This window comes from Diaphorina citri, unplaced genomic scaffold (genome assembly GCF_000475195.1).
Source record: "Diaphorina citri unplaced genomic scaffold, Diaci psyllid genome assembly version 1.1 scaffold1183, whole genome shotgun sequence".
NCBI lineage: Eukaryota > Metazoa > Arthropoda > Insecta > Hemiptera > Psyllidae > Diaphorina > Diaphorina citri.
The window spans coordinates 51,986-71,778 of NW_007378612.1; the positions used below are offsets into that span (position 1 = coordinate 51,986).

Genomic DNA, 19,793 nt, shown 5'->3' on the forward strand with positions numbered 1-19,793 from the left:
CAAATCAACTGAGCTGTAATATTGGTGGTAAAAAATGATGATGTGAGAAGAAAAAATAATGAAAAAGTCAATAATCATTGAAGTAGATGGTATATTGGTAGGTATATGATTTATGACACGTGCCTTTGCTTAAGGTTTGATAAAGGTATCTAGGGAAATGACTTGTTCAAAGAGAGAAAGTCGAGAAGAGAATCTTGGACTTCTAGTTTCCAACACCCGAAATGACATCTCAGGAGTGAAACAGTCCACCTTCGCCAGGAAAATTCAACATATGATTTATGACACGTGCCTTTGGTTAAGGTTTGATAAAGGTATCTAGGGAAATGACTTGTTTAAATCACCGTTAGGTACTTCGAAAGCAAAGCTCTGATATGACAAATTATCGGTTTCTAAGGACGAATATTCTTAGAGAGAAAGAGAAGAGAATCTTGGACTTCTAGTTTCCAACACCCGAAATGACATCTCAGGAGTGAAACAGTCCACCTTCGCCAGGAAAATTCAACATAAATGTTTTGTTGACTCTAATAATTATAGCATATCTTCTAGTAACATTTGGCTAGATGTGTGCTATAGGTCATGTATTAGGTATATGAGGCAACATATCATTTCCTGCCTTTGCCTTCTGTCTCCACATTGTGTTTGGTCGGTATGAAGCCGACATTCTATCTGCGGAAGAAATCCGCAAACATAATCGCCAAATCCGCGAACATAATCGCCAAATCACATAGGTACGATAGGTGATAGGTAACATACCTATTATTAAAAACAGATATAATCCGCGAACATAATCGCGAAATCCGCGAACATAATCGCCAAATCCGCGAACATAATCGCCAAATCCGCGTTCATTTCCTGCTTTCTGTCTCCACATTGTGTTTGGTCGGTATGAAGCCGACATTCTATCTGCGGAAACTCCTCACCATTCTGCATCTCTTCGGACTGCTCCGTCTTCCCAACTACTATGACAAACAGTGGCAGTCTACGCTACATCTATTCTATTGGGGGTGCACCCATAGTGTAATGTCTGTCGCCATACTGAGCAATATCACCAGCACGTTTGTCTACTCGACGAGAAATTTAGCCGAATTTCTGCAGCGACTGTTCGAAAGCATCTCATTCTGTGGCTATTACTACGAGACGGTTCTACTCAATATCAAGCTAACACAGCTGCTATCCATATTGGACAAGTTGGATAATTCATTCTGTACAGTGCAGAGCAAGATGTTCTGGAAGTGTAAGAGGGAGGAAAGGACCCTCATGATTGGTTGTTTCATCCTCGTCATAAACACAATTCTGGGTGAGTAGGTACCTGAAGAATGAACGTTGGCCCTTTGCTAGGAAAAGAAATATAAAGTTTTATTATTTGCCAAAAATTAATGAAGAAGTGAGTAAAACGTGTAGGAAATTCAAGTTAAATAAGGTCAGTAGGTGGGTCTGGGTACATACCTTAAAGAAATAGTTAGATAGGTAATTAATTATTAGCTCAGAAGTAGATCGGTGAGTACTACTTGCGTACTAAAGATGTACTATTGCATACTGGAAAAATCAGGTAGACTAGGGAAAAATACCTCTCAAAATTTGGTCCCACAGAAAAAATCCCTTATTATATCCCACGAAATAATTCTAGAAGGCGAAAAAAAACTTTAAGAGTAAAACGTGTAGGAAATTCAAGTTAAATAAGGTCAGTAGGTGGGTCTGGGTACATGCCTTAAAGAAATAGTTAGGTAGGTAATTAATTATTAGCTGAGAATTAGATCAGTGTGTACTACTTGCGTACTAAATTTTCAGGTAGACAGTACTACTTGCGTACTAAAGATGTACTATTGCATACTGGAAAAACCAGGTAGACTAGGGAAAAATCCCTCTCAAAATTTGGTCCCACAGAAAAAATCCCTTGTTATATCCCACGAAATAATTCTAGAAGGCGAAAAAAAACTTTCGCAAATGATCAACTTCCTTTGAATGATAGGGTTAGGTAGCACGTGAAAAGAACTTTCACAAATGATCAACTTTCTGGGAATGATAGGGTTAGGTAGCACGCGAAAAGAACTTTCACAAATGATCAACTTTCTGGGAATGATAGGGTTAGGTAGCACGCGAAAAGAACTTTCACAAATGATCAACTTTCTGGGAATGATAGGGTTAGGTAGTACGCGAAAAGAACTTTCACAAATGATCAACTTTCTGGGAATGATAGTTTTAGGTAGTACACAACAAGATCTTTCACAAATGATCAACTTTCTGGGAATGATAGGGTTAGGTAGTACACAACAAGATCTTTCACAAATGATCAACTTTTTGTGTGCTATTGGGTTTAGTATAGGGTTAGGAAACATATAAAAAGAACTTCTTAATATTATTTGAGCAAAATTAGGAAAACAGGGGAATGTTTTGTCCCATATTAATAGAAAAAAAATCCCTCAATCTTTTGAAAAATAAACAAAAAAGACCCAGTACGCAAGTCGGACATCTTTTTTTCATTTTAGTACGCAACTAGAAGGTTAAAATTGAAATAGTACGCAAGTTACCTACAGCCAAGTAGATATTAGCTAGAAAATAAGAAATAGGTATGTTAATGATTTTGTATTTTTGTTGTTTATTTGCAGCTACCTTTATCGAAGCCTTCTTTCTCCCTTTGGATGAGGTGGATAGAGAATTGATAAAGACCATTTACAACAGACAGCATGGCAGGAAACTTCCTGTGAATCTCTACGTCCCAGGAATTGATATCAGTGAACCGATGTACTTTCTCATATGCTCTTTTTTCACAGTATACCTGGCTGGATTACTAGTTGTGTTGGGTACTGTGTGTTTCTGCAATTTCCCCTTGTTTGTCATGAATGTTGAACTCCAAATCAGAGTTCTATCGCGCTATGTCCGAATGATAGGAAAGATTCATCAGAATCCGCAGGGAGATGTGATTCGTTATACTAATATTATAAACGATGAATATGTCCTTCAACGCAGACATGAGATTAGCAGATCATATTTTCACGATATGGACAAGATAGTCTCTTCCAGAGACTTGGAAAAATACCAACATGGATACATGAATTATGAGGAATTATTCACCAGACAAATCTTTAAGTTTCATCAAAAGCTATTATTACTTAGAGAAGAGGTAGGTAAGCTATTGGGTAGGTATTGATTGACCTATTTGAATAGAAAATTAGATCCAATAACAAAATGGGCGACATCCTTTTAAAAAGCATTGGAACATAGGAACTAAATGATTACCTATTTCTCTCTAGTAGATTATTCGAGTATGTTCCTTATTTTCTAAATCACTGTGCATGGTTTCGTCATTTGGTTTCAGTATATTGGCTGGTTACACATGAGTCTCGTGGGTCGCGCTTTATTCTCCATGGCACTCCTGGCATTAGCTGTGTTCGAGTATGTTCCTTATTTTCTAAATCACTGTGCATGGTATCGTCATTTGGTTTCAGTATATTGGCTGGTTACACATGAGTCTCGTGGGTCGCGCTTTATTCTCCATGGCACTCCTGGCATTAGCTGTCTACCAAGTGTTCTCCCGTGATATCTACTCTGAGAAGACAGTGTTCAAATACTGTCTCGAGTTGACTTGCGTTGTGAGTTGCTATTTCTACTTCTGTCACATATCCGAACGATGGCAAGGTTGTAATGATCATGTGAGGAGAGCAATGGAGGATAGCTGTTGGTACCAGTGTTCGTCACGTGTACAGAAGAACGTCATCATGATGCACGTGAGAACTTACAGGTCTGTGGACTATGTAGAGGCATGTGGGATATTCAGAGCTAGCTATGAGTACTACGTGAGCTCCTTGAAACTCTCGTACAGCTTTCTCAACTTTGTCAAGCTGCAGGAACGGAGTTCAATGAAAGCCCCTTAATGTATTGTACGAGTGTGGTGACAATGATGTAATATTGATAAAAGACTTTGTATTTGTAGGCATAGCTAGTAGTGTTAAAAGCTACATATTTTTTAGGCTATAATATGTATAATACCTATACTCCTATCTACTTAAAAATACAACAATACCTAATTTCCTATATTCCATTATACATATCATTGGGACAAGGAAAGTGAAAAGCTGTTACAAATCAATTATTTTTAAGGCATATGAAATCTTATTTTCAAAGAGGTCTCCTTCAGAACGATGGTAGGACACTGAATTCCTCCTACAAAATTTCACACTACAATAATTTCCACACATACAACAAAACCCTTCTTTGATATTGAAATATTTCCCTCTAATCTTGGAAGAGGCTAAAGAGGGATGTTTGCCATGTACGCGTACCCAATACCCCCAAAACGGAAATATTCAGGCAAAAAAGGGAATTATTTTACGCATTGGTTTTGGAAAATGTGGAAATAAATTGAAGTGGCAGTCGAGTGGAAATATGTTTTGTATTGGGAAATAAAATGGGTTATAACAAACCATCAGCTTCTTTTTACATGGTTGCTAGAATGGAGAGTATTCACTAAAGATTCCACTGTATTCTAGCTGACACGTAGTGTCGACCTTTTTCATAAGGCACAAGCGCACAAAGCACCCTGATCAAATGAGACAAAAATATAATAGATATGTACAAGTTGGAGAAGAGAGAGAGAGAGAGAGAGATCCGAAAAAGTTATTTGGTGGATGTACCAAAATTACCAATCGTTCTAAGAAAGATAAAAAGATTTGGTGGATGTGCTAAAATTACCAATCGTTCTAAGAAAGATTAAAAGATTTGGTGGATGTGCTAAAATTACCAATCGTTCTAAGAAAGATAAAAAGATTTGGTGGATGTGCTAAAATTACCAATCGTTCTAAGAAAGATAAAAAGATTTGGTGGATATGCCAAAATTACCAATCATTCTAAGAAAGAGTAAAAGTTATTTGGTGGATATGCCAAAATTACCAATCATTCTAAGAAAGAGTAAAAGTTAATTGGTGGGATGTGCCAAAATTACCATTCATTCTAAGAAAAAGATAAAAAGTTAATTGGTGGATGTGTCAAAATTACCAATCATCAAGAGATACTGTATGAGATTTCATATTTCAATTCTAAATGAAAAGCTACAATAGGTGATAGATAAAAGGTAACAGTATTAGAGTGTAGATAGGTAGTTATTTGCCTACATAACTAATCTATGTAGGTACCAATGTAGGTAACTATTTATCTATTGATTCGTGTCAGATGAGAAAGGGAAGAAAGAGGTTGATATGAATAGACTGCAAGAGAGAAAGTGGGAGCGAGATTCAGAGAAATGGATTGATGTACCTAGCAGTGGCGTATAAACTTTTTGGGGGCACCGGAAGGTTTCGCTTGGGCCCCCCGAGGTCACTAGTTCACAAAAAGAAGTTGTCCAAGTCTCCATTTCTAATATTTCTATGCATATTGACATCATTGATTCCCATCTTTTGTACGATTAGAAATAGGTACATATCAATATTCTAGCAATTGAAATCATTCGAAAGTAATCGAAAGCAGTGAAATGTCACATTCAAAAGCAATAGCTACTCGTAATATTACCAATCGTTCTAAGAAAGATAAAAAAGATTTGGTGGATATGCCAAAATTACCAATCCTTCTAAGAAAGAGTAAAATTTAATTGGTGGATATGCCAAAATTACCAATCCTTCTAAGAAAGAGTAAAAGTTAATTGGTGGATGTGCCAAAATTACCAATCATTCTAAGAAAGAGTAAAATTTAATTGGTGGATATGCCAAAATTACCAATCCTTCTAAGAAAAAGATAAAAAGTTGATTGGTGGATGTGCCAAAATTACCAATCCTTCTAAGAAAAAGATAAAAAGTTGATTGGTGGATGTGTCAAAAATACCAATCATCAAGAGAGACTGTATGAGATTTCATATTTCAATTAGGTAGGTTGAAATGACAAACGTATACTTCTTCACTATTTTTAAAAATATTCTGGGTTTTTTATTTCATTTTCATTTTACGGACTAGTTTCGCCGGTGAAGGCATCTTCAGCGTTACAGAAGTTTGTCATTTCAACCTACCTAGTCGTTACGTTTGTCATTTCAACCTACCTAGTCAAGATGGACCTTCACAAAGTTACAGAATCTTCAATCTATCATATTTCAATTCTAAATGAAAAGCTACAATAGGTGATAGATCCATGTAACAAAAGCTAGGATAAAAGGTAACAGTATTAGAGTGTAGATAGGTAGTTATTTGCCTACATAACTAATCTATGTAGGTACCAATGTAGGTAACTATTTACCTATTGATTCATGTCAGATGAGAAAGGGAAGAAAGAGATTGATATGAATAGACTGCAAGAGAGAGAGTGGGAGCGAGATTCAGAGAAATGGATTGATGTACCTAATAGCAGTGGCGTATAAACTTTTTGGGGTCTCCATTTCTATGCATATTGACATCATTGATTCCCACCTTTTGTACGATTAGAAATACCTACATATCAATATTCTAGCAATTGAAATCATTCGAAAGTAATCGAAAGCAGTGAAATGTCACATTCAAAAGCAATAGCTACTCGTAATTGTAGGACTAGAAATTGGATTCAGTGTAATCGCAGCCTAATACAGACACTTTAAGTACGAATTATCACCGCAATATCCTGAGCGATAAATTCAAATTTAGGATTCCTTAATAACTACCTAGGTACGTCCCAATTACCTACTTTGTCGTTTGGGAGAGAAAAGAGTCATCGTATATAACCCAACCACCTCCCTCCCCATCTCCATCCTACCTCCCCCCCCATCTATCCCCCTCTCACCCTCCTACCCAGAATCTATGTCAGCACGTGGCCGACCTTTCTGTCAAAATGGGGGTGACCTAGATATACACCCAACGTTTTAGGCCCATTTTCTGGGCTTTCGTACACTCTGCCTTTTTCTTGTCTCGTTTCCCATTTCTCTTTTCTCGCTTCTCTCCTTCGTTTTCACTCTTCTCGTCGCTCTCAGCTCCGAAATACTTTCGTCGGTAAATGTACATAGGTATGTACGTAATACATAATTATGTATTAATTAAATGGACGGCTAAGAACCAGAGTTTTGAGGTTGTGTTTTATATCACAAAAGGATGCGGCTCCATTTTATTAGTTATCTCAATCTATGTGATAGGTACCTACCTGTATTTTGAAAATACCATTTTCTTGTGCGTTTGTAAGGCGATAACTTTCCTTGTTCCAGTTCTTCAGATTAGGGCTGAAAAAAGAGCGTACAAGTGCTGAAAAAAGAGCTAATACTATGACTAATATGTATCTACAATACTTCATAGTACGTAGATTCGTAGAAGCTGAACCCATCCTTCTGGTATGTTCGCCCCTACACCTAAACCTCTGAGTGACTATGTACAGCGAAACAGCGCCAGCGTAGACTTCCCTTAGTCTCTTATGTCAGCCGACAGGTGGTTTTGTCAATAGTCTCATTGCTATTGAACATAGTGCCAGAAAGTATGGCAGAGAGATAGCGGCCCAAAATAGGACAGAAAAAGCATTAAAATACCTACCAAGACGACTGAAATAATTACCTATGTACCATTCAGGGGACCAACAGCATTTTGACACTGACAGCTTATTTGCATGACGTGTTGCATATTTAAGTAATACCAGGCGCAACTTTACCTCGCGCCTCTGCAAATTTTACCCTACGTGTAATTTTTACAAGCCAATCGCCAAATTTCGCTCTGTCTTTCAGTTTTTTGAGAGGTTTAGCGATCGCCTGCTTTTGAAAGAAAAAAAAAATGAAATTATAATACCTACCTATTTGAATACTGCAGATTCCAGACAAAAAGATGTTGAGAAATAAATAAAAGAATAGCTAGTTCAATAGATTGATAGCTTAGCTAAGTAGCTAATTAATACTCTATCGAGTACTAAACTTGCTGGAGAATTTAAATATTGGCATTGATAAAGAAGATCGCATCAATAAAGCAATGAATTATGACAATATAAGGAATTATATGTAAATAATACAAATATGTATATATATGTAAATGTAAATAAACAACGCTATATTACACGTAGTATAATTATAGTAGGAAAGGGAGGGAGAGAGAGAGAGAGAGAGAGAGAGAGAGAGAGGGCATGACCGGGCGTCGACGCGTCGAGCTAGCTAGAGTGAGTGCAGAGCAAAGTAGGGGAAATGTAGGGGAGGTAGCAGACAGAGACAGAGACAAGTCTCACTGGCAGCGAGCAGCAGTAGAGCAGCGAGCAGTTTAGTTTCAGACGTAGAAGTGCGGCCGGCGGGCTACAGCGTGTGTAGAAAGATGTGTGTGACATAGTGCGCGCTTCGTGAATGATGGAAACTATCGGGCAACAACCCGCCTATAATCCTCATCTGAAGAAAGTTCTCAAGACTTACCAGCTTAGTGCGGTCAAAAGCTTGCAAGGTCCGAGTACGGTGCTGAGGACGGAAGGTGTTGTGACAGTGACTCTTGTTCCGAAGAAAGAACCAGCAGACTCTGCGGAACCTAGTCCTGAACCGTACATTACTCCTCCACCACCTCCCATCCAACAACTTCCTATCCTCACCACTTCGGACCAGTCTCGGAGTGAACTTTCTGAAACCCTGCTCGAGGGTGAAACCATTTCGTGTTTTGTCGTGGGCGGCGAAAAACGACTTTGTCTTCCGCAAATTCTAAACAGTGTTCTTCGCGATTTTAGTTTACCTCAAATTAACCAAGTGTGTGACGATTTGCAAATATTTTGTTCGCGGTGTAACCCGGAACAACTAGAAATTCTAAAGTTGAGTGGTATTTTACCATTGACTGCGGCGTCATGTGGTCTTATGACCAAGACAGATGCAGAACGGTTGTGTAGCACGTTACTCCATCAACGTCCTGGCCCTACGCCCCGCCACATTGACAAGATAGTGACCTTTTCCTTTAAAGTGTATCATGAGTGTTTTGGCAAGTGTAAGGGGGTGTGTATGCCCGAGTTGTTCACAGATGGGGAATCCCGGTGCATTCAGTGTCTGGAATGTCACGGGTTCTTCTCACCCCAGAAGTTTGTCTGTCATGTTCATCTGAGCTCAGAAAATAGAACTTGTCATTGGGGGTTCGAATCTGTGAAATGGAGATCTTATCTACTGGCAGTGGAGGAGCAACAAAATTATGACCAGTGTTTGAAAATTTTGCAAATATTTAAGGAACAGCATATAGAAACTACAACTTCAGGAAAACGAAAACAGGTAAGCTGATGTGAATTGTTTATTCTTACATAATTATATGCTTAATAAAATAATCTCCTACTTCCAAACCACATTATCGACCTGATAAGTTATATTTTTATTAAGATCCCATCATTAAATTCTAGAAAGATTGCATTCTACGTAAAAAAAAAAAAAAACATCTAGAAATGTACCCAGATTTCAAGAGAAGCGTTTTATCAGTTTACTACACACAGACTCACAGACTCCCTTTCCTTCAAAATTTTATGGGAATCCAAAAGTCTAAATGAGCCGAGGCCAGTCCAAAACTTATCATGTGTAGCTAATAGCGAAATCTGTAATGGATGCACGACGCAGTCCATTCTGCAACTGTCAGGGGTTTCCAGAATATTAGAAATGGATTCTTTCCATCGCGCGAATCCATGCCGTTTGTAAACATCCCCAGTCCAAAAACAGCAATGACTTATGTGAAGTTAACAAATTCAAATAAACTACTACAACTTCCTACCCAACAAAAATAGGCTAATGCTTGTGATTTGGATACCTACTATTTGCAAAAATAAGTTGCTCTTACATTAGACCAGTGTAATTGCCAGCCTAGTTAGCTTAATTGGTAGTGCGTCTGCCTCGTAAGCGCTAGGCCGCGGGTTCGATTCCCGCCCGGGGTGGATTTTATCCTGATGGGATAATGTTCGATCTCGGAACGGCTGGCTTTCCCTTATCCTGTCTTCCTTCTCTCTTCGATTTCGGGACGATAAGACCATAGCAGTTACAGTTCCCTCTGTCGTAATTAGTACACGTGTTTCGGACAAGCCAGGGAAAATGCATGTTTTGAAGAATTTGAAGTAAGAAAAAATATCTACTTACTCTGTTGCCATCATGTGGGCAGATACATTTACGTACACTTCCAAATGGCAGCCAATTATCTGGTCATTTTAAACTACCTACCTATTTCAAATATTTTTCAACGAAATTAGGTTGAAGATATAATGTATGGAACATACCTAACTGTGTTTTTATTCAGACGTTTACACTAGAGCAGAGGTTCTCAACCGGTGGTACGCGTACCACTGGTGGTACGCGGATACATTTTAGGTGGTACGCAGTCATATATTAATAATAACAATAAAAAATGTTGAATGGTGGGGTTAAAATTAAATGACTGTTCAATGTAGGTACTAATTTAAGATTGTTTTTAATGTACAATTTCATTTTGTATCTAAGTAAATTCTATGTACAATGTACATACATACATTACATACAGTCATTGAAACTATTGAAAGAGGAAATGGTCTTATCTCTAGACTTGCTCCATGAGACCTGGCATTGTTACGCACTATCATGGAGCGTGGCATTGAAACTATTGAAAGAGGAAATGGTCTTATCTCTAGACTTGCTCCATGAGACCTGGCATTGTTACGCACTATCATGGAGCGTGGAATTTTTTGTTGGTAAGTAACGGTAGTTGAAATTGTGCGTAAATGTGTCCGAGGACAGAACCAATCAATTGCGTGTATACCTCTTCCATCCAACTGACAATCCTGCAGAATCCTTTTATCCAATCTGAAAATATATAGTGTTATGGACCCTATGGTTTTGTAATCTGAATCTAGATGTCTTGGTGTAAAGCTGTGAAGAGACTGCGTCAGAATCTAAAGCAAGGATGATCAAATTATTCTCTCAATGTTGAACCTGTCATCATTGCGTTTTTTACCAAATTCTTCAACAGAAACATTCGTTTTGTGTATCGTCATTGAATTCCAAGTCTTCTAAGATTTCAGCTACAACTTCGGGTTCACTAGATTTTACCAGTTAATATAGGTTTTGATCTGCATACATAGGTATCTTTTATTATAAGATTTGGAAATTGGGCATTTCTAAAATAATAAAATTAAAATTCTCTATTACAAACACAACGTATGACAAATTAGTGGAAGAAAATAACACGTTTGACCTAAGGTTTGAATAGGTATATTAATTGAAAATTTAATGAAGTCTATTTCATTGTTGGATATGCAAATGAGTAATAAGTTTTGGCTAGAGGTGATACAAGAAATATAAACATTAGCTTGGAATCCGGTCTAGACTTCTCTCTTCTCCACATCAGTATAGCCTGCAATGTTGCCAACGGTAAGCTGAAGCCATGTTGCTATTGCCTGCCTGTAGGATATTTTGCTCATGATCCAAACTACTTTTATATCCGTAACATGGTTGACCTTGAAAGATTGAATAGAGAAAAAAAAATCAAGCAAGACATTCTGAATAATCTAATGGTGGTTTAGGTAGGGAAAGTCAGACCAAGTTAAATAATTTGGAGTTCATTTTCCTTCCAATATTCTCCTACCTGCACATCGTACATCTAGACATCCATTCTACTTACCTATTATGCCAAGGTAGTTTGTTCACATCCACCAATTTTTTAGAATTTATTTAAATAAAGAATATTGAGAACAGATGAGCTGTTGTTTACTTTATTTTGGCTGTTCATTAAACCCCCAACATCTCGGATGACACTCCTTGATTTCTCATTTCTTGGTTTCGTAACACGCTATAAATCTATGTCTTGGGAAGAACTATGAAGGCACAGCTCACATCCATATGGGCAGTTTCTACACGCATGATTGCTTATTAAGAATGACTGTAATTATCTACATATTAGGCACTAGCTTGCGCAAAGTCAAGGTCTGTGCCAGTCTGCTGAGTTGAGTTGAGTGGTTGTAGGCTTGTTTTTTTATAGACCGTAGAGTTTAGCATCTACTTTTTGTTGCTCTAAGGCTAAGGAGTCTAAGGTAGGAACGTAGATACGAGTATTGTTTGGGGGGAAACCCTTCGAACAATCTTCCTATACAATTCTATAACTTGTTTTAGGGAAAACTAATATAGAAAATATTGCCAACCATGTAATAACATAGTACCTAATTCCTATAGATTGAGCAAAATCCTAATACGTATATGTACCTATTCCTGGGAGATAACATTTAATTCTGGGGCAGTCGTTTTCTTGAAGCTAAGATTTAAATTTCAAATCAAACTCACGTATTCTTGATGTTTGATGTGAGGGGTTGTTTTTAAATTCACAACAGGGGTAGAAAAGAAATACAATTGGTTCTTTGAGAAAGTTGATATTCTTGATTCTACCAATTAGATGACTCGATTCAAATGCATTAATAGTGCTCAGATCTTGTGCGTATTCGTTTACTAGGGGATTAATTATGTCAGTTTTGACAGGAATATCCTTTTGGCGGATTCTCATATTTTCCGGTTTACTTTAGCTGTCTTTTCATAGTATTCTAGTGTTTGAAGTTCTGTGGGAGTTCTTTCTTAATCTGTCGATCACATAGAGAGTCCATGATTGAATTCTAAATTTCCTTCAGAAAGTGCCTACTTAATCTTGAGATTGTGGAATTTAAAAAGAAAACAACTTCAAGTTCTTGAACTTTAAGAAATTGAGAAGAGAACATTAAATTCCATGAACAGACTAGATAGAATTGGTATCAAAAAATATCTGAAATCTCATCATAAGCAATGTAATGAAACCAGATCTCTCTACAATCTCTACATACAAATAAAATTGTTCTTTTTCACTTCCTCCAAATAGTCCAAATCCTCACTCACAAATCCCACTCTACTGCACATATTACCTACGCCACTGTAGAGACTGAAATCTCATCAAAAGCAATGTAATGAAACCAGATCTGTCTACAATCTCTACATACAAATTGTTCTTTTTCACTTCCTCCAAATCCTCACTCACAAATCCCACTCTACTGAACTCTGTAGGTAATAGGTACCTACGCCACTGTAGAGCTTAACTTAAACATTTCATAACTCTTTTGATAGAACGAAGAGAATAGTTTTTATTGCTTTTATTTTATAATTCTGTGCTTAATGTTTTATTACTCATAGTTATTATTCATAATAAAATCTGGATCTCCTATTTTATATTCATCATCCGAGAGGATTATGTCTGTTGCCGCTGATTCTATCCCCCATGCAGTTAACCCAAATTTCCATGCTTTCTAATTGTGGCTCTTTAACAGGATCCAGTGCAAAAGAAGCTTTTTCTATTGGTAGCATTAGGTATCTACTCCATATATAATAGTCTACAAAATTTTCTTTTTATTCTTGATTGTATTCTTTTCGCACATTGGAGTATCAGCCTTGTCGTAGTTGTCGTGTACATCATCAGTAGGTAATCAATTTATCTATGATATACCTACCACCTACAATATTTTCATATACCTACATACTTGCAATTAAAGATTCATGGAAAACTAATAATCACGTCGGTAAGGTAGGATCTGACAAACGGATCTAAGATTAGTAATCTACATCCTAATGCAATAGTCATCAGTAGGTAATCAATTTATGTATGATATACCTACCACCTACAATATTTTCATATACCTACATACTTGCAATCAAAGATTCATGGAAAACTAATAATCACGTCGGTAAGGTAGGATCTGACAAACGGATCTAAGATTAGTAATCTAATACTTGCAATCAAAGATTCATGGAAAACTAATAATCACGTCGGTAAGGTAGGATCTGACAAACGGATCTAAGATTAGTAATCTACATCCTAATGCAATATTCTAGGTATTGCCTCAGACATCCAAGTTCTCATGTCGAGACGATGCTTGTGCAAGCGATGTTTAAAAGTTGTATCCTTGGATAAAATTGATGAACATGGAAGATTTTGCAGAGGATATGTGGAACATTACCATACATGCAAATCATGCAATATGGTTGAACCATTCCATTTGAGTATTGCACTTGATAAGTTACATGCGGATTCCGATTGTTCTATGCTCAGCTCTGGGGATATTCCCACATCGTCGAGGCCATATTTACCATTGCTTTCCCTTTGTCTTACGAGGAGCAGATTCTTTCTTTCCAATTCCTATCACCAACCAATGTCAATAGTTACGGACGATGTCTAATATCTTCTGCTCTTTCAAAAAGAAGGCAGAAAATAATAATAAAATTTCGTCAATTTTTAGTTATTAACAGTCTTCTTTCTACGTATGTCCTAAGAACCAGGTACTTTCTTTCTTTCCAATTCCTATCACCAACCAATATCAATAGTTACGGACGATGTCTAATATCTTCTGCTCTTTGAAAAAGAAGGCAGAAAATAATAATAAAATTTCGTCAATTTTTAGTTATTAACAGTCTTCTTTCTACGTATGTCCTAAGAACCAGGTACTGTTCTTTTTCACTTCCTCCAAATAGTCCAAATCCTCACTCACAAATCCCACTCTACTGCACATATTACCTACGCCACTGTAGAGCTTAACTTAAACATTTCATAACTCTTTTGATAGAACGAAGAGAATAGTTTTTATTGCTTTTATTTTATAATTCTGTGCTTAATGTTTTATTACTCATAGTTATTATTCATAATAAAATCTGGATCTCCTATTTTATATTCATCATCCGAGAGGATTATGTCTGTTGCCGCTGATTCTATCCCCCATGCAGTTAACCCAAATTTCCATGCTTTCTAATTGTGGCTCTTTAACAGGATCCAGTGCAAAAGAAGCTTTTTCTATTGGTAGCATTAGGTATCTACTCCATATATAATAGTCTACAAAATTTTCTGTTTAATCTTGATTGTATTCTTTTCGCACATTGGAGTATCAGCCTTGTCGTAGTTGTCGTGTACATCATCAGTAGGTAATCAATTTATCTATGATATACCTACCACCTACAATATTTTCATATACCTACATACTTGCAATTAAAGATTCATGGAAAACTAATAATCACGTCGGTAAGGTAGGATCTGACAAACGGATCTAAGATTAGTAATCTACATCCTAATGCAATATTCTAGGTATTGCCTCAGACATCCTAGTTCTCATGTCGAGACGATGCTTGTGCAAGCAATGTTTAAAAGTTGTATCCTTGGATAAAATTGATGAACATGGAAGATTTTGCAGAGGATATGTGGAACATTACCATACATGCAAATCATGCAATATGGTTGAACCATTCCATTTGAGTATTGCACTTGATAAGTTACATGCGGATTCCGATTGTTCTATGCTTAGCTCTGGGGATATTCCCACATCGTCGAGGCCATATTTACCATTGCTTTCCCTTTGTCTTACAAGAAGCAGTTTCTTTCCTTCCAATTCCTATCACCAACCAATGTCAACAGTTACGGACGATGCCTAATATCTTCTGCTTTTTCAAAAAGAAGGTAGAAAATAATAATAAAATTTCGTCAATTTTTAGTTATTAACAGTCTTCTTTCTACGTATGTCCTAAGAACCAGGTACATATTTCAATTACATACTTACATGGTGTCTTGTCATGCTTGGACCATTTGGACCAATGATCACGTTTCAGTTTAAGAGTTAATGTTTGTTGAGAATTGTGCAGTGTCCCCAGATAGGCACTTACTCTCTTATGTACAGGCTAGCAGGGATATAGTTAGAATTATGTTAGTGGAAATATCTAGTGTCCTCGAGAGTCTCCCTAAATTTTACAAAAGTTTAAATTACTTTTTAAAGTGAAGTTCCGAGAAAATGATTTAGAAGTCAAAAACAAGAAATACTCTTGGGATTCCGCTGTATGGTGTCGAAAATTAAGTGAATGAAAGTGACAAAACTAAAAGTTCCACGCTCGAGGGACATTGAGATTCAAAGTAAACACTTTCCAAAATACAGCTGACGGTAACCACTCAAGTATTTACTGATACAGCAGCGGCATAGTGAGGCTAAGAGGAAAAGACACAGGTTACAGGTAACATTGGTGTCATTGTCCTTCCTCTTCTGAACCACTATGATGTGTTTGTAGTCAGTGACGGAGTTTAATATTTCCTTGATGGATATATCATCAATGTGAAGCTGATGGGCTGCTGCTGAGCTCCGTGTGTATATATTGAATACCTCCCCAAGCAAATGATGAGAACGAAAATATCTCCTGGTCAGTGTAGAATGTGGATAGAAGTCAAAGCCATGTGTGGATATCAGTGTAAAATAGAGCTAACCATTTTCTTGTGTATGTTCCACAGTATTTTAGGAACTCCGGATGGATGCCGTCGAACCCGGGTGCTTTTTTGATTTTGATTTCTTCCAGTGCTATATTGATGTCACAGATTGAGACGGGTCCAGAATATTCATCGAGATTTGAGCAGGAGGATTTTATTATTTATTTATCGTATGACTTTTTATTATACATCAATAAATTCAGTACAAAGATAATACCTAGAGTAAAGTAGGATATATAAAATAAAACAAATAAAATTAGGTACAAATAAAATAAAAATGAATTAACAAAAGGAACCAAAATAAAATACCCAACAGGTAACAGAGGTGGTAACAAAAACAAAACAAAACAATAAAATAAAATGAGATAAAAAAATAAAAGGAAAATTAATTAAGGAAATAATAGCTAATCAAATTGACACATTCAGGTTGTTGACATAATCTATAGCTGCATCAGTTGCATTTAGGAAATCTTCGAAATAATTATTATGTATGAATTAAATGGACGGCTAAGAACCAGAGTTTTGAGGTTGTGTTTTATATCACAAAAGGATGCGGCTCTATTTTATTAGTTACCTTAATCTATGTGATAGGTAGGTACCTATATTTTGAAAATACCATTTTCTTGTGCGTTTGTAAGGCGATAACATTGTTCCTTGTTCTAGTTCTTCAGATTAGGGCTGAAAAAAGAGCTTACAAGTGCTGAAAAAAGAGCTAATACTATGACTAATATGTATCTACAATACTTCATAGTACGTAGATTCGTAGAAGCTGAACCCATCCTTCTGGTATGTTTGCCCCTACACCTAAACCTCTGAGTGACTATGTACAGCGAAACAGCGCCAGCGTAGACTTCCCTTAGTCTCTTATGTCAGCCGACAGGTGGTTTTGTCAATAGTCTCATTGCTATTGAACATAGTGCCAGAAAATCTTTTTACATGGTTGCTAGAATGGAGAGTATTCACTAAAGATTCCACTGTATTCTAGCTGACACGTAATGTCGACCTTTTTCATAAGGCACAAGCGCACAAAGCACCCTGATCAAATGAGACAAAAATATAATAGATACATATGTACAAGTTGGAGAAGAGAGAGAGAGAGAGAGAGAGAGAGAGAGAGAGAGAGAGAGAGAGAGAGAGAGAGAGAGAGAGAGAGAGAATTGAACATAGTGCCAGAAAGTATGGCAGAGAGATAGCGGCCCAAAATAGGACAGAAAAAGCATTAAAATACCTACCAAGACGACTGAAATAATTACCTATGTACCATTCAGGGGACCAACAGCATTTTGACACTAACAGCTTATTTGCATGACGTGTTGCATATTTAAGTAATACCAGGCGCAACTTTACCTCGCGCCTCTGCAAATTTTACCCTACGTGTAAGGAATCCCGGTGCATTCAGTGTCTGGAATGTCACGGGTTCTTCTCACCCCAGAAGTTTGTCTGTCATGTTCATCTGAGCTCAGAAAATAGAACTTGTCATTGGGGGTTCGAATCTGTGAAATGGAGATCTTATCTACACCATTTCTCTTTTCTCGCTTCTCTCTTTCGTTTTCACTCTTCTCGTCGCTCTCATTTCCTTTTTCGCTCTCAGCTCCGAAATACTTTCGTCGGTAAATGTACATAGGTAGGTACGTAATACATAATTATTGTGTCTTATCTACTGGCAGTGGAGGAGCAACAAAATTATGACCAGTGTTTGAAAATTTTGCAAATATTTAAGGAACAGCATATAGAAACTACAACTTCAGGAAAACGAAAACAGGTAAGCTGATGTGAATTGTTTATTCTTACATAATTATGCTTAATAAAATAATCTCCTACTTCAAACCACATTATCGACCTGATAAGTATATTTTTATTAAGATCACCATTAAATTCTAGAAAGATTGCATTCTACGTAAAAAAAAAAAAAAAAACATCTAGAAATGTCCCAGATTTCAAGAGAAGCTTTTATCAGTTTACTACACACAGACTCACAGACTCCCATGTAACCCGGAGCAACTAGAAATTCTAAAGTTGAGTGGCATTTTACCATTGACTGCGGCGTCATGTGGTCTTATGACCAAGACAGATGCAGAACGGTTGTGTAGCACGTTACTCCATCAACGTCCTGGCCCTACGCCCCGCCACATTGACAAGATAGTGACCTTTTCCTTTAAAGTGTATCATGAGTGTTTTGGCAAGTGTAAGGGGGTGTGTATGCCCGAGTTGTTCACAGATGGAGAATCCCGGTGCATTCAGTGTCTGGAATGTCACGGGTTCTTCTCACCTCAGAAGTTTGTCTGTCATGTTCATCTGAGCTCAGAAAATAGAACTTGTCATTGGGGGTTCGAATCTGTGAAATGGAGATCTTATCTACTGGCAGTGGAGGAGCAACAAAATTATGACCAGTGTTTGAAAATTTTGCAAATATTTAAGGAACAGCATATAGAAACTACAACTTCAGGAAAACGAAAACAGGTAAGCTGATGTGAATTGTTTATTCTTACATAATTATGCTTAATAAAATAATCTCCTACTTCAAACCACATTATCGACCTGATAAGTATATTTTTATTAAGATCACCATTAAATTCTAGAAAGATTGCATTCTACGTGAAAAAAAAAAAAAAAAACATCTAGAAATGTCCCAGATTTCAAGAGAAGCTTTTATCAGTTTACTACACACAGACTCACAGACTCCCTTTCCTTCAAAATTTTATGGGAATCCAAAAGTCTAAATGAGCCGAGGCCAGTCCAAAACTTATCATGTGTAGCGAATCCTTTCCTTCAAAATTTTATGGGAATCCAAAAGTCTAAATGAGCCGAGGCCAGTCCAAAACTTATCATGTGTAGCTAATAGCGAAATCTGTAATGGATGCACGACGCAGTCCATTCTGCAACTGTCAGGGGTTTCCAGAATATTAGAAATGGATTCTTTCCATCGCGTGAATCCATGAAATGGACAAATGAATCCATGCCGTTTGTAAACATCCCCAGTCCAAAAACAGCAATGACTTATGTGAAGTTAACAAATTCAAATAAACTACTACAACTTCCGAATCCATGCCGTTTGTAAACATCCCCAGTCCAAAAACAGCAATGACTTATGTGAAGTTAACAAATTCAAATAAACTACTAGGTACAACTTCCTACCCAACAAAAATAGGCTAATGCTTGTGATTTGGATACCTACTATTTGCAGAAATAAGTTGCTCTTAATACATTAGAGTCAAACCAGTGTAATTGCCAGCCTAGTGCGTCTGCCTCGTAAGCGCTAGGCCGCGCGTTCGATTCCCGCCCGGGGCGGATTTGTTGGGTAATAGGTAAATAAAGTACAATATAAAGTTCTTGATGTTTGAGCATGAGGCAAAATGAGGCATCCATACCAAATAATGGGAATTTGCTCTGATTAAGATTTAGTACTATCATTGAAACTATTGAAAGAGGAAATGGTCTTATCTCTAGACTTGCTCCATGAGACCTGGCATTGTTACGCACTATAGTTCTCATGTCGAGACGATGCTTGTGCAAGCAATGTTTAAAAGTTGTATCCTTGGATAAAATTGATGAACATGGAAGATTTTGCAGAGGATATGTGGAACATTACCATACATGCAAATCATGCAATATGGTTGAACCATTCCATTTGAGTATTGCACTTGATAAGTTACATGCGGATTC

At 37.1% G+C, this 19,793-nt stretch overlaps 3 protein-coding genes across 3 annotated transcripts; all 3 read left to right on the plus strand.

Annotated features, from left to right (window-relative positions):
- Positions 1-885: 885 nt before the first annotated feature.
- On the plus strand, positions 886-3,239 carry LOC113469673. The gene is made up of 2 exons (XM_026827540.1): positions 886-1,297; positions 2,607-3,239. The coding sequence occupies exons 1-2, from the start codon at positions 886-888 to the stop codon at positions 3,146-3,148; spliced, it is 954 nt and encodes a 317-aa protein (XP_026683341.1). The 3' UTR covers positions 3,149-3,239.
- A 220-nt stretch (positions 3,240-3,459) lies between these two features.
- LOC113469672 lies at positions 3,460-3,886 on the plus strand. Its single transcript, XM_026827538.1, has one exon. It carries the CDS (start codon positions 3,465-3,467, stop codon positions 3,870-3,872), a length of 408 nt encoding a protein of 135 aa, XP_026683339.1. The 5' UTR covers positions 3,460-3,464; the 3' UTR covers positions 3,873-3,886.
- A 4,248-nt stretch (positions 3,887-8,134) lies between these two features.
- LOC103514614 (ski oncogene) lies at positions 8,135-18,041 on the plus strand. The gene is made up of 3 exons (XM_026827539.1): positions 8,135-8,946; positions 17,547-17,643; positions 17,788-18,041. Exons 1-3 carry the CDS (start codon positions 8,255-8,257, stop codon positions 17,899-17,901), a joined length of 903 nt encoding a protein of 300 aa, XP_026683340.1. The 5' UTR covers positions 8,135-8,254; the 3' UTR covers positions 17,902-18,041.
- The last annotated feature ends 1,752 nt before the right edge of the window (positions 18,042-19,793 follow it).

What these genes read in the sequence shown, in the direction of transcription:
- LOC113469672 (XM_026827538.1), top strand. Translation starts at nt 3,465, where the DNA reads ATGAGTCTCGTGGGTCGCGCTTTATTCTCCATGGCACTCCTGGCATTA.
- LOC113469673 (XM_026827540.1), top strand. Translation starts at nt 886, where the DNA reads ATGAAGCCGACATTCTATCTGCGGAAACTCCTCACCATTCTGCATCTC. An exon ending in CGTCATAAACACAATTCTGG is followed by an intron (nt 1,298 to 2,606) that starts GTGAGTAGGTAC and finishes GTTTATTTGCAG; the next exon opens with CTACCTTTATCGAAGCCTTC.
- LOC103514614 (XM_026827539.1), top strand. Translation starts at nt 8,255, where the DNA reads ATGATGGAAACTATCGGGCAACAACCCGCCTATAATCCTCATCTGAAG. An exon ending in CAGTGTCTGGAATGTCACGG is followed by an intron (nt 8,947 to 17,546) that starts GTTCTTCTCACC and finishes GGAATGTCACGG; the next exon opens with GTTCTTCTCACCCCAGAAGT. An exon ending in CTGTGAAATGGAGATCTTAT is followed by an intron (nt 17,644 to 17,787) that starts CTACACCATTTC and finishes ATTGTGTCTTAT; the next exon opens with CTACTGGCAGTGGAGGAGCA.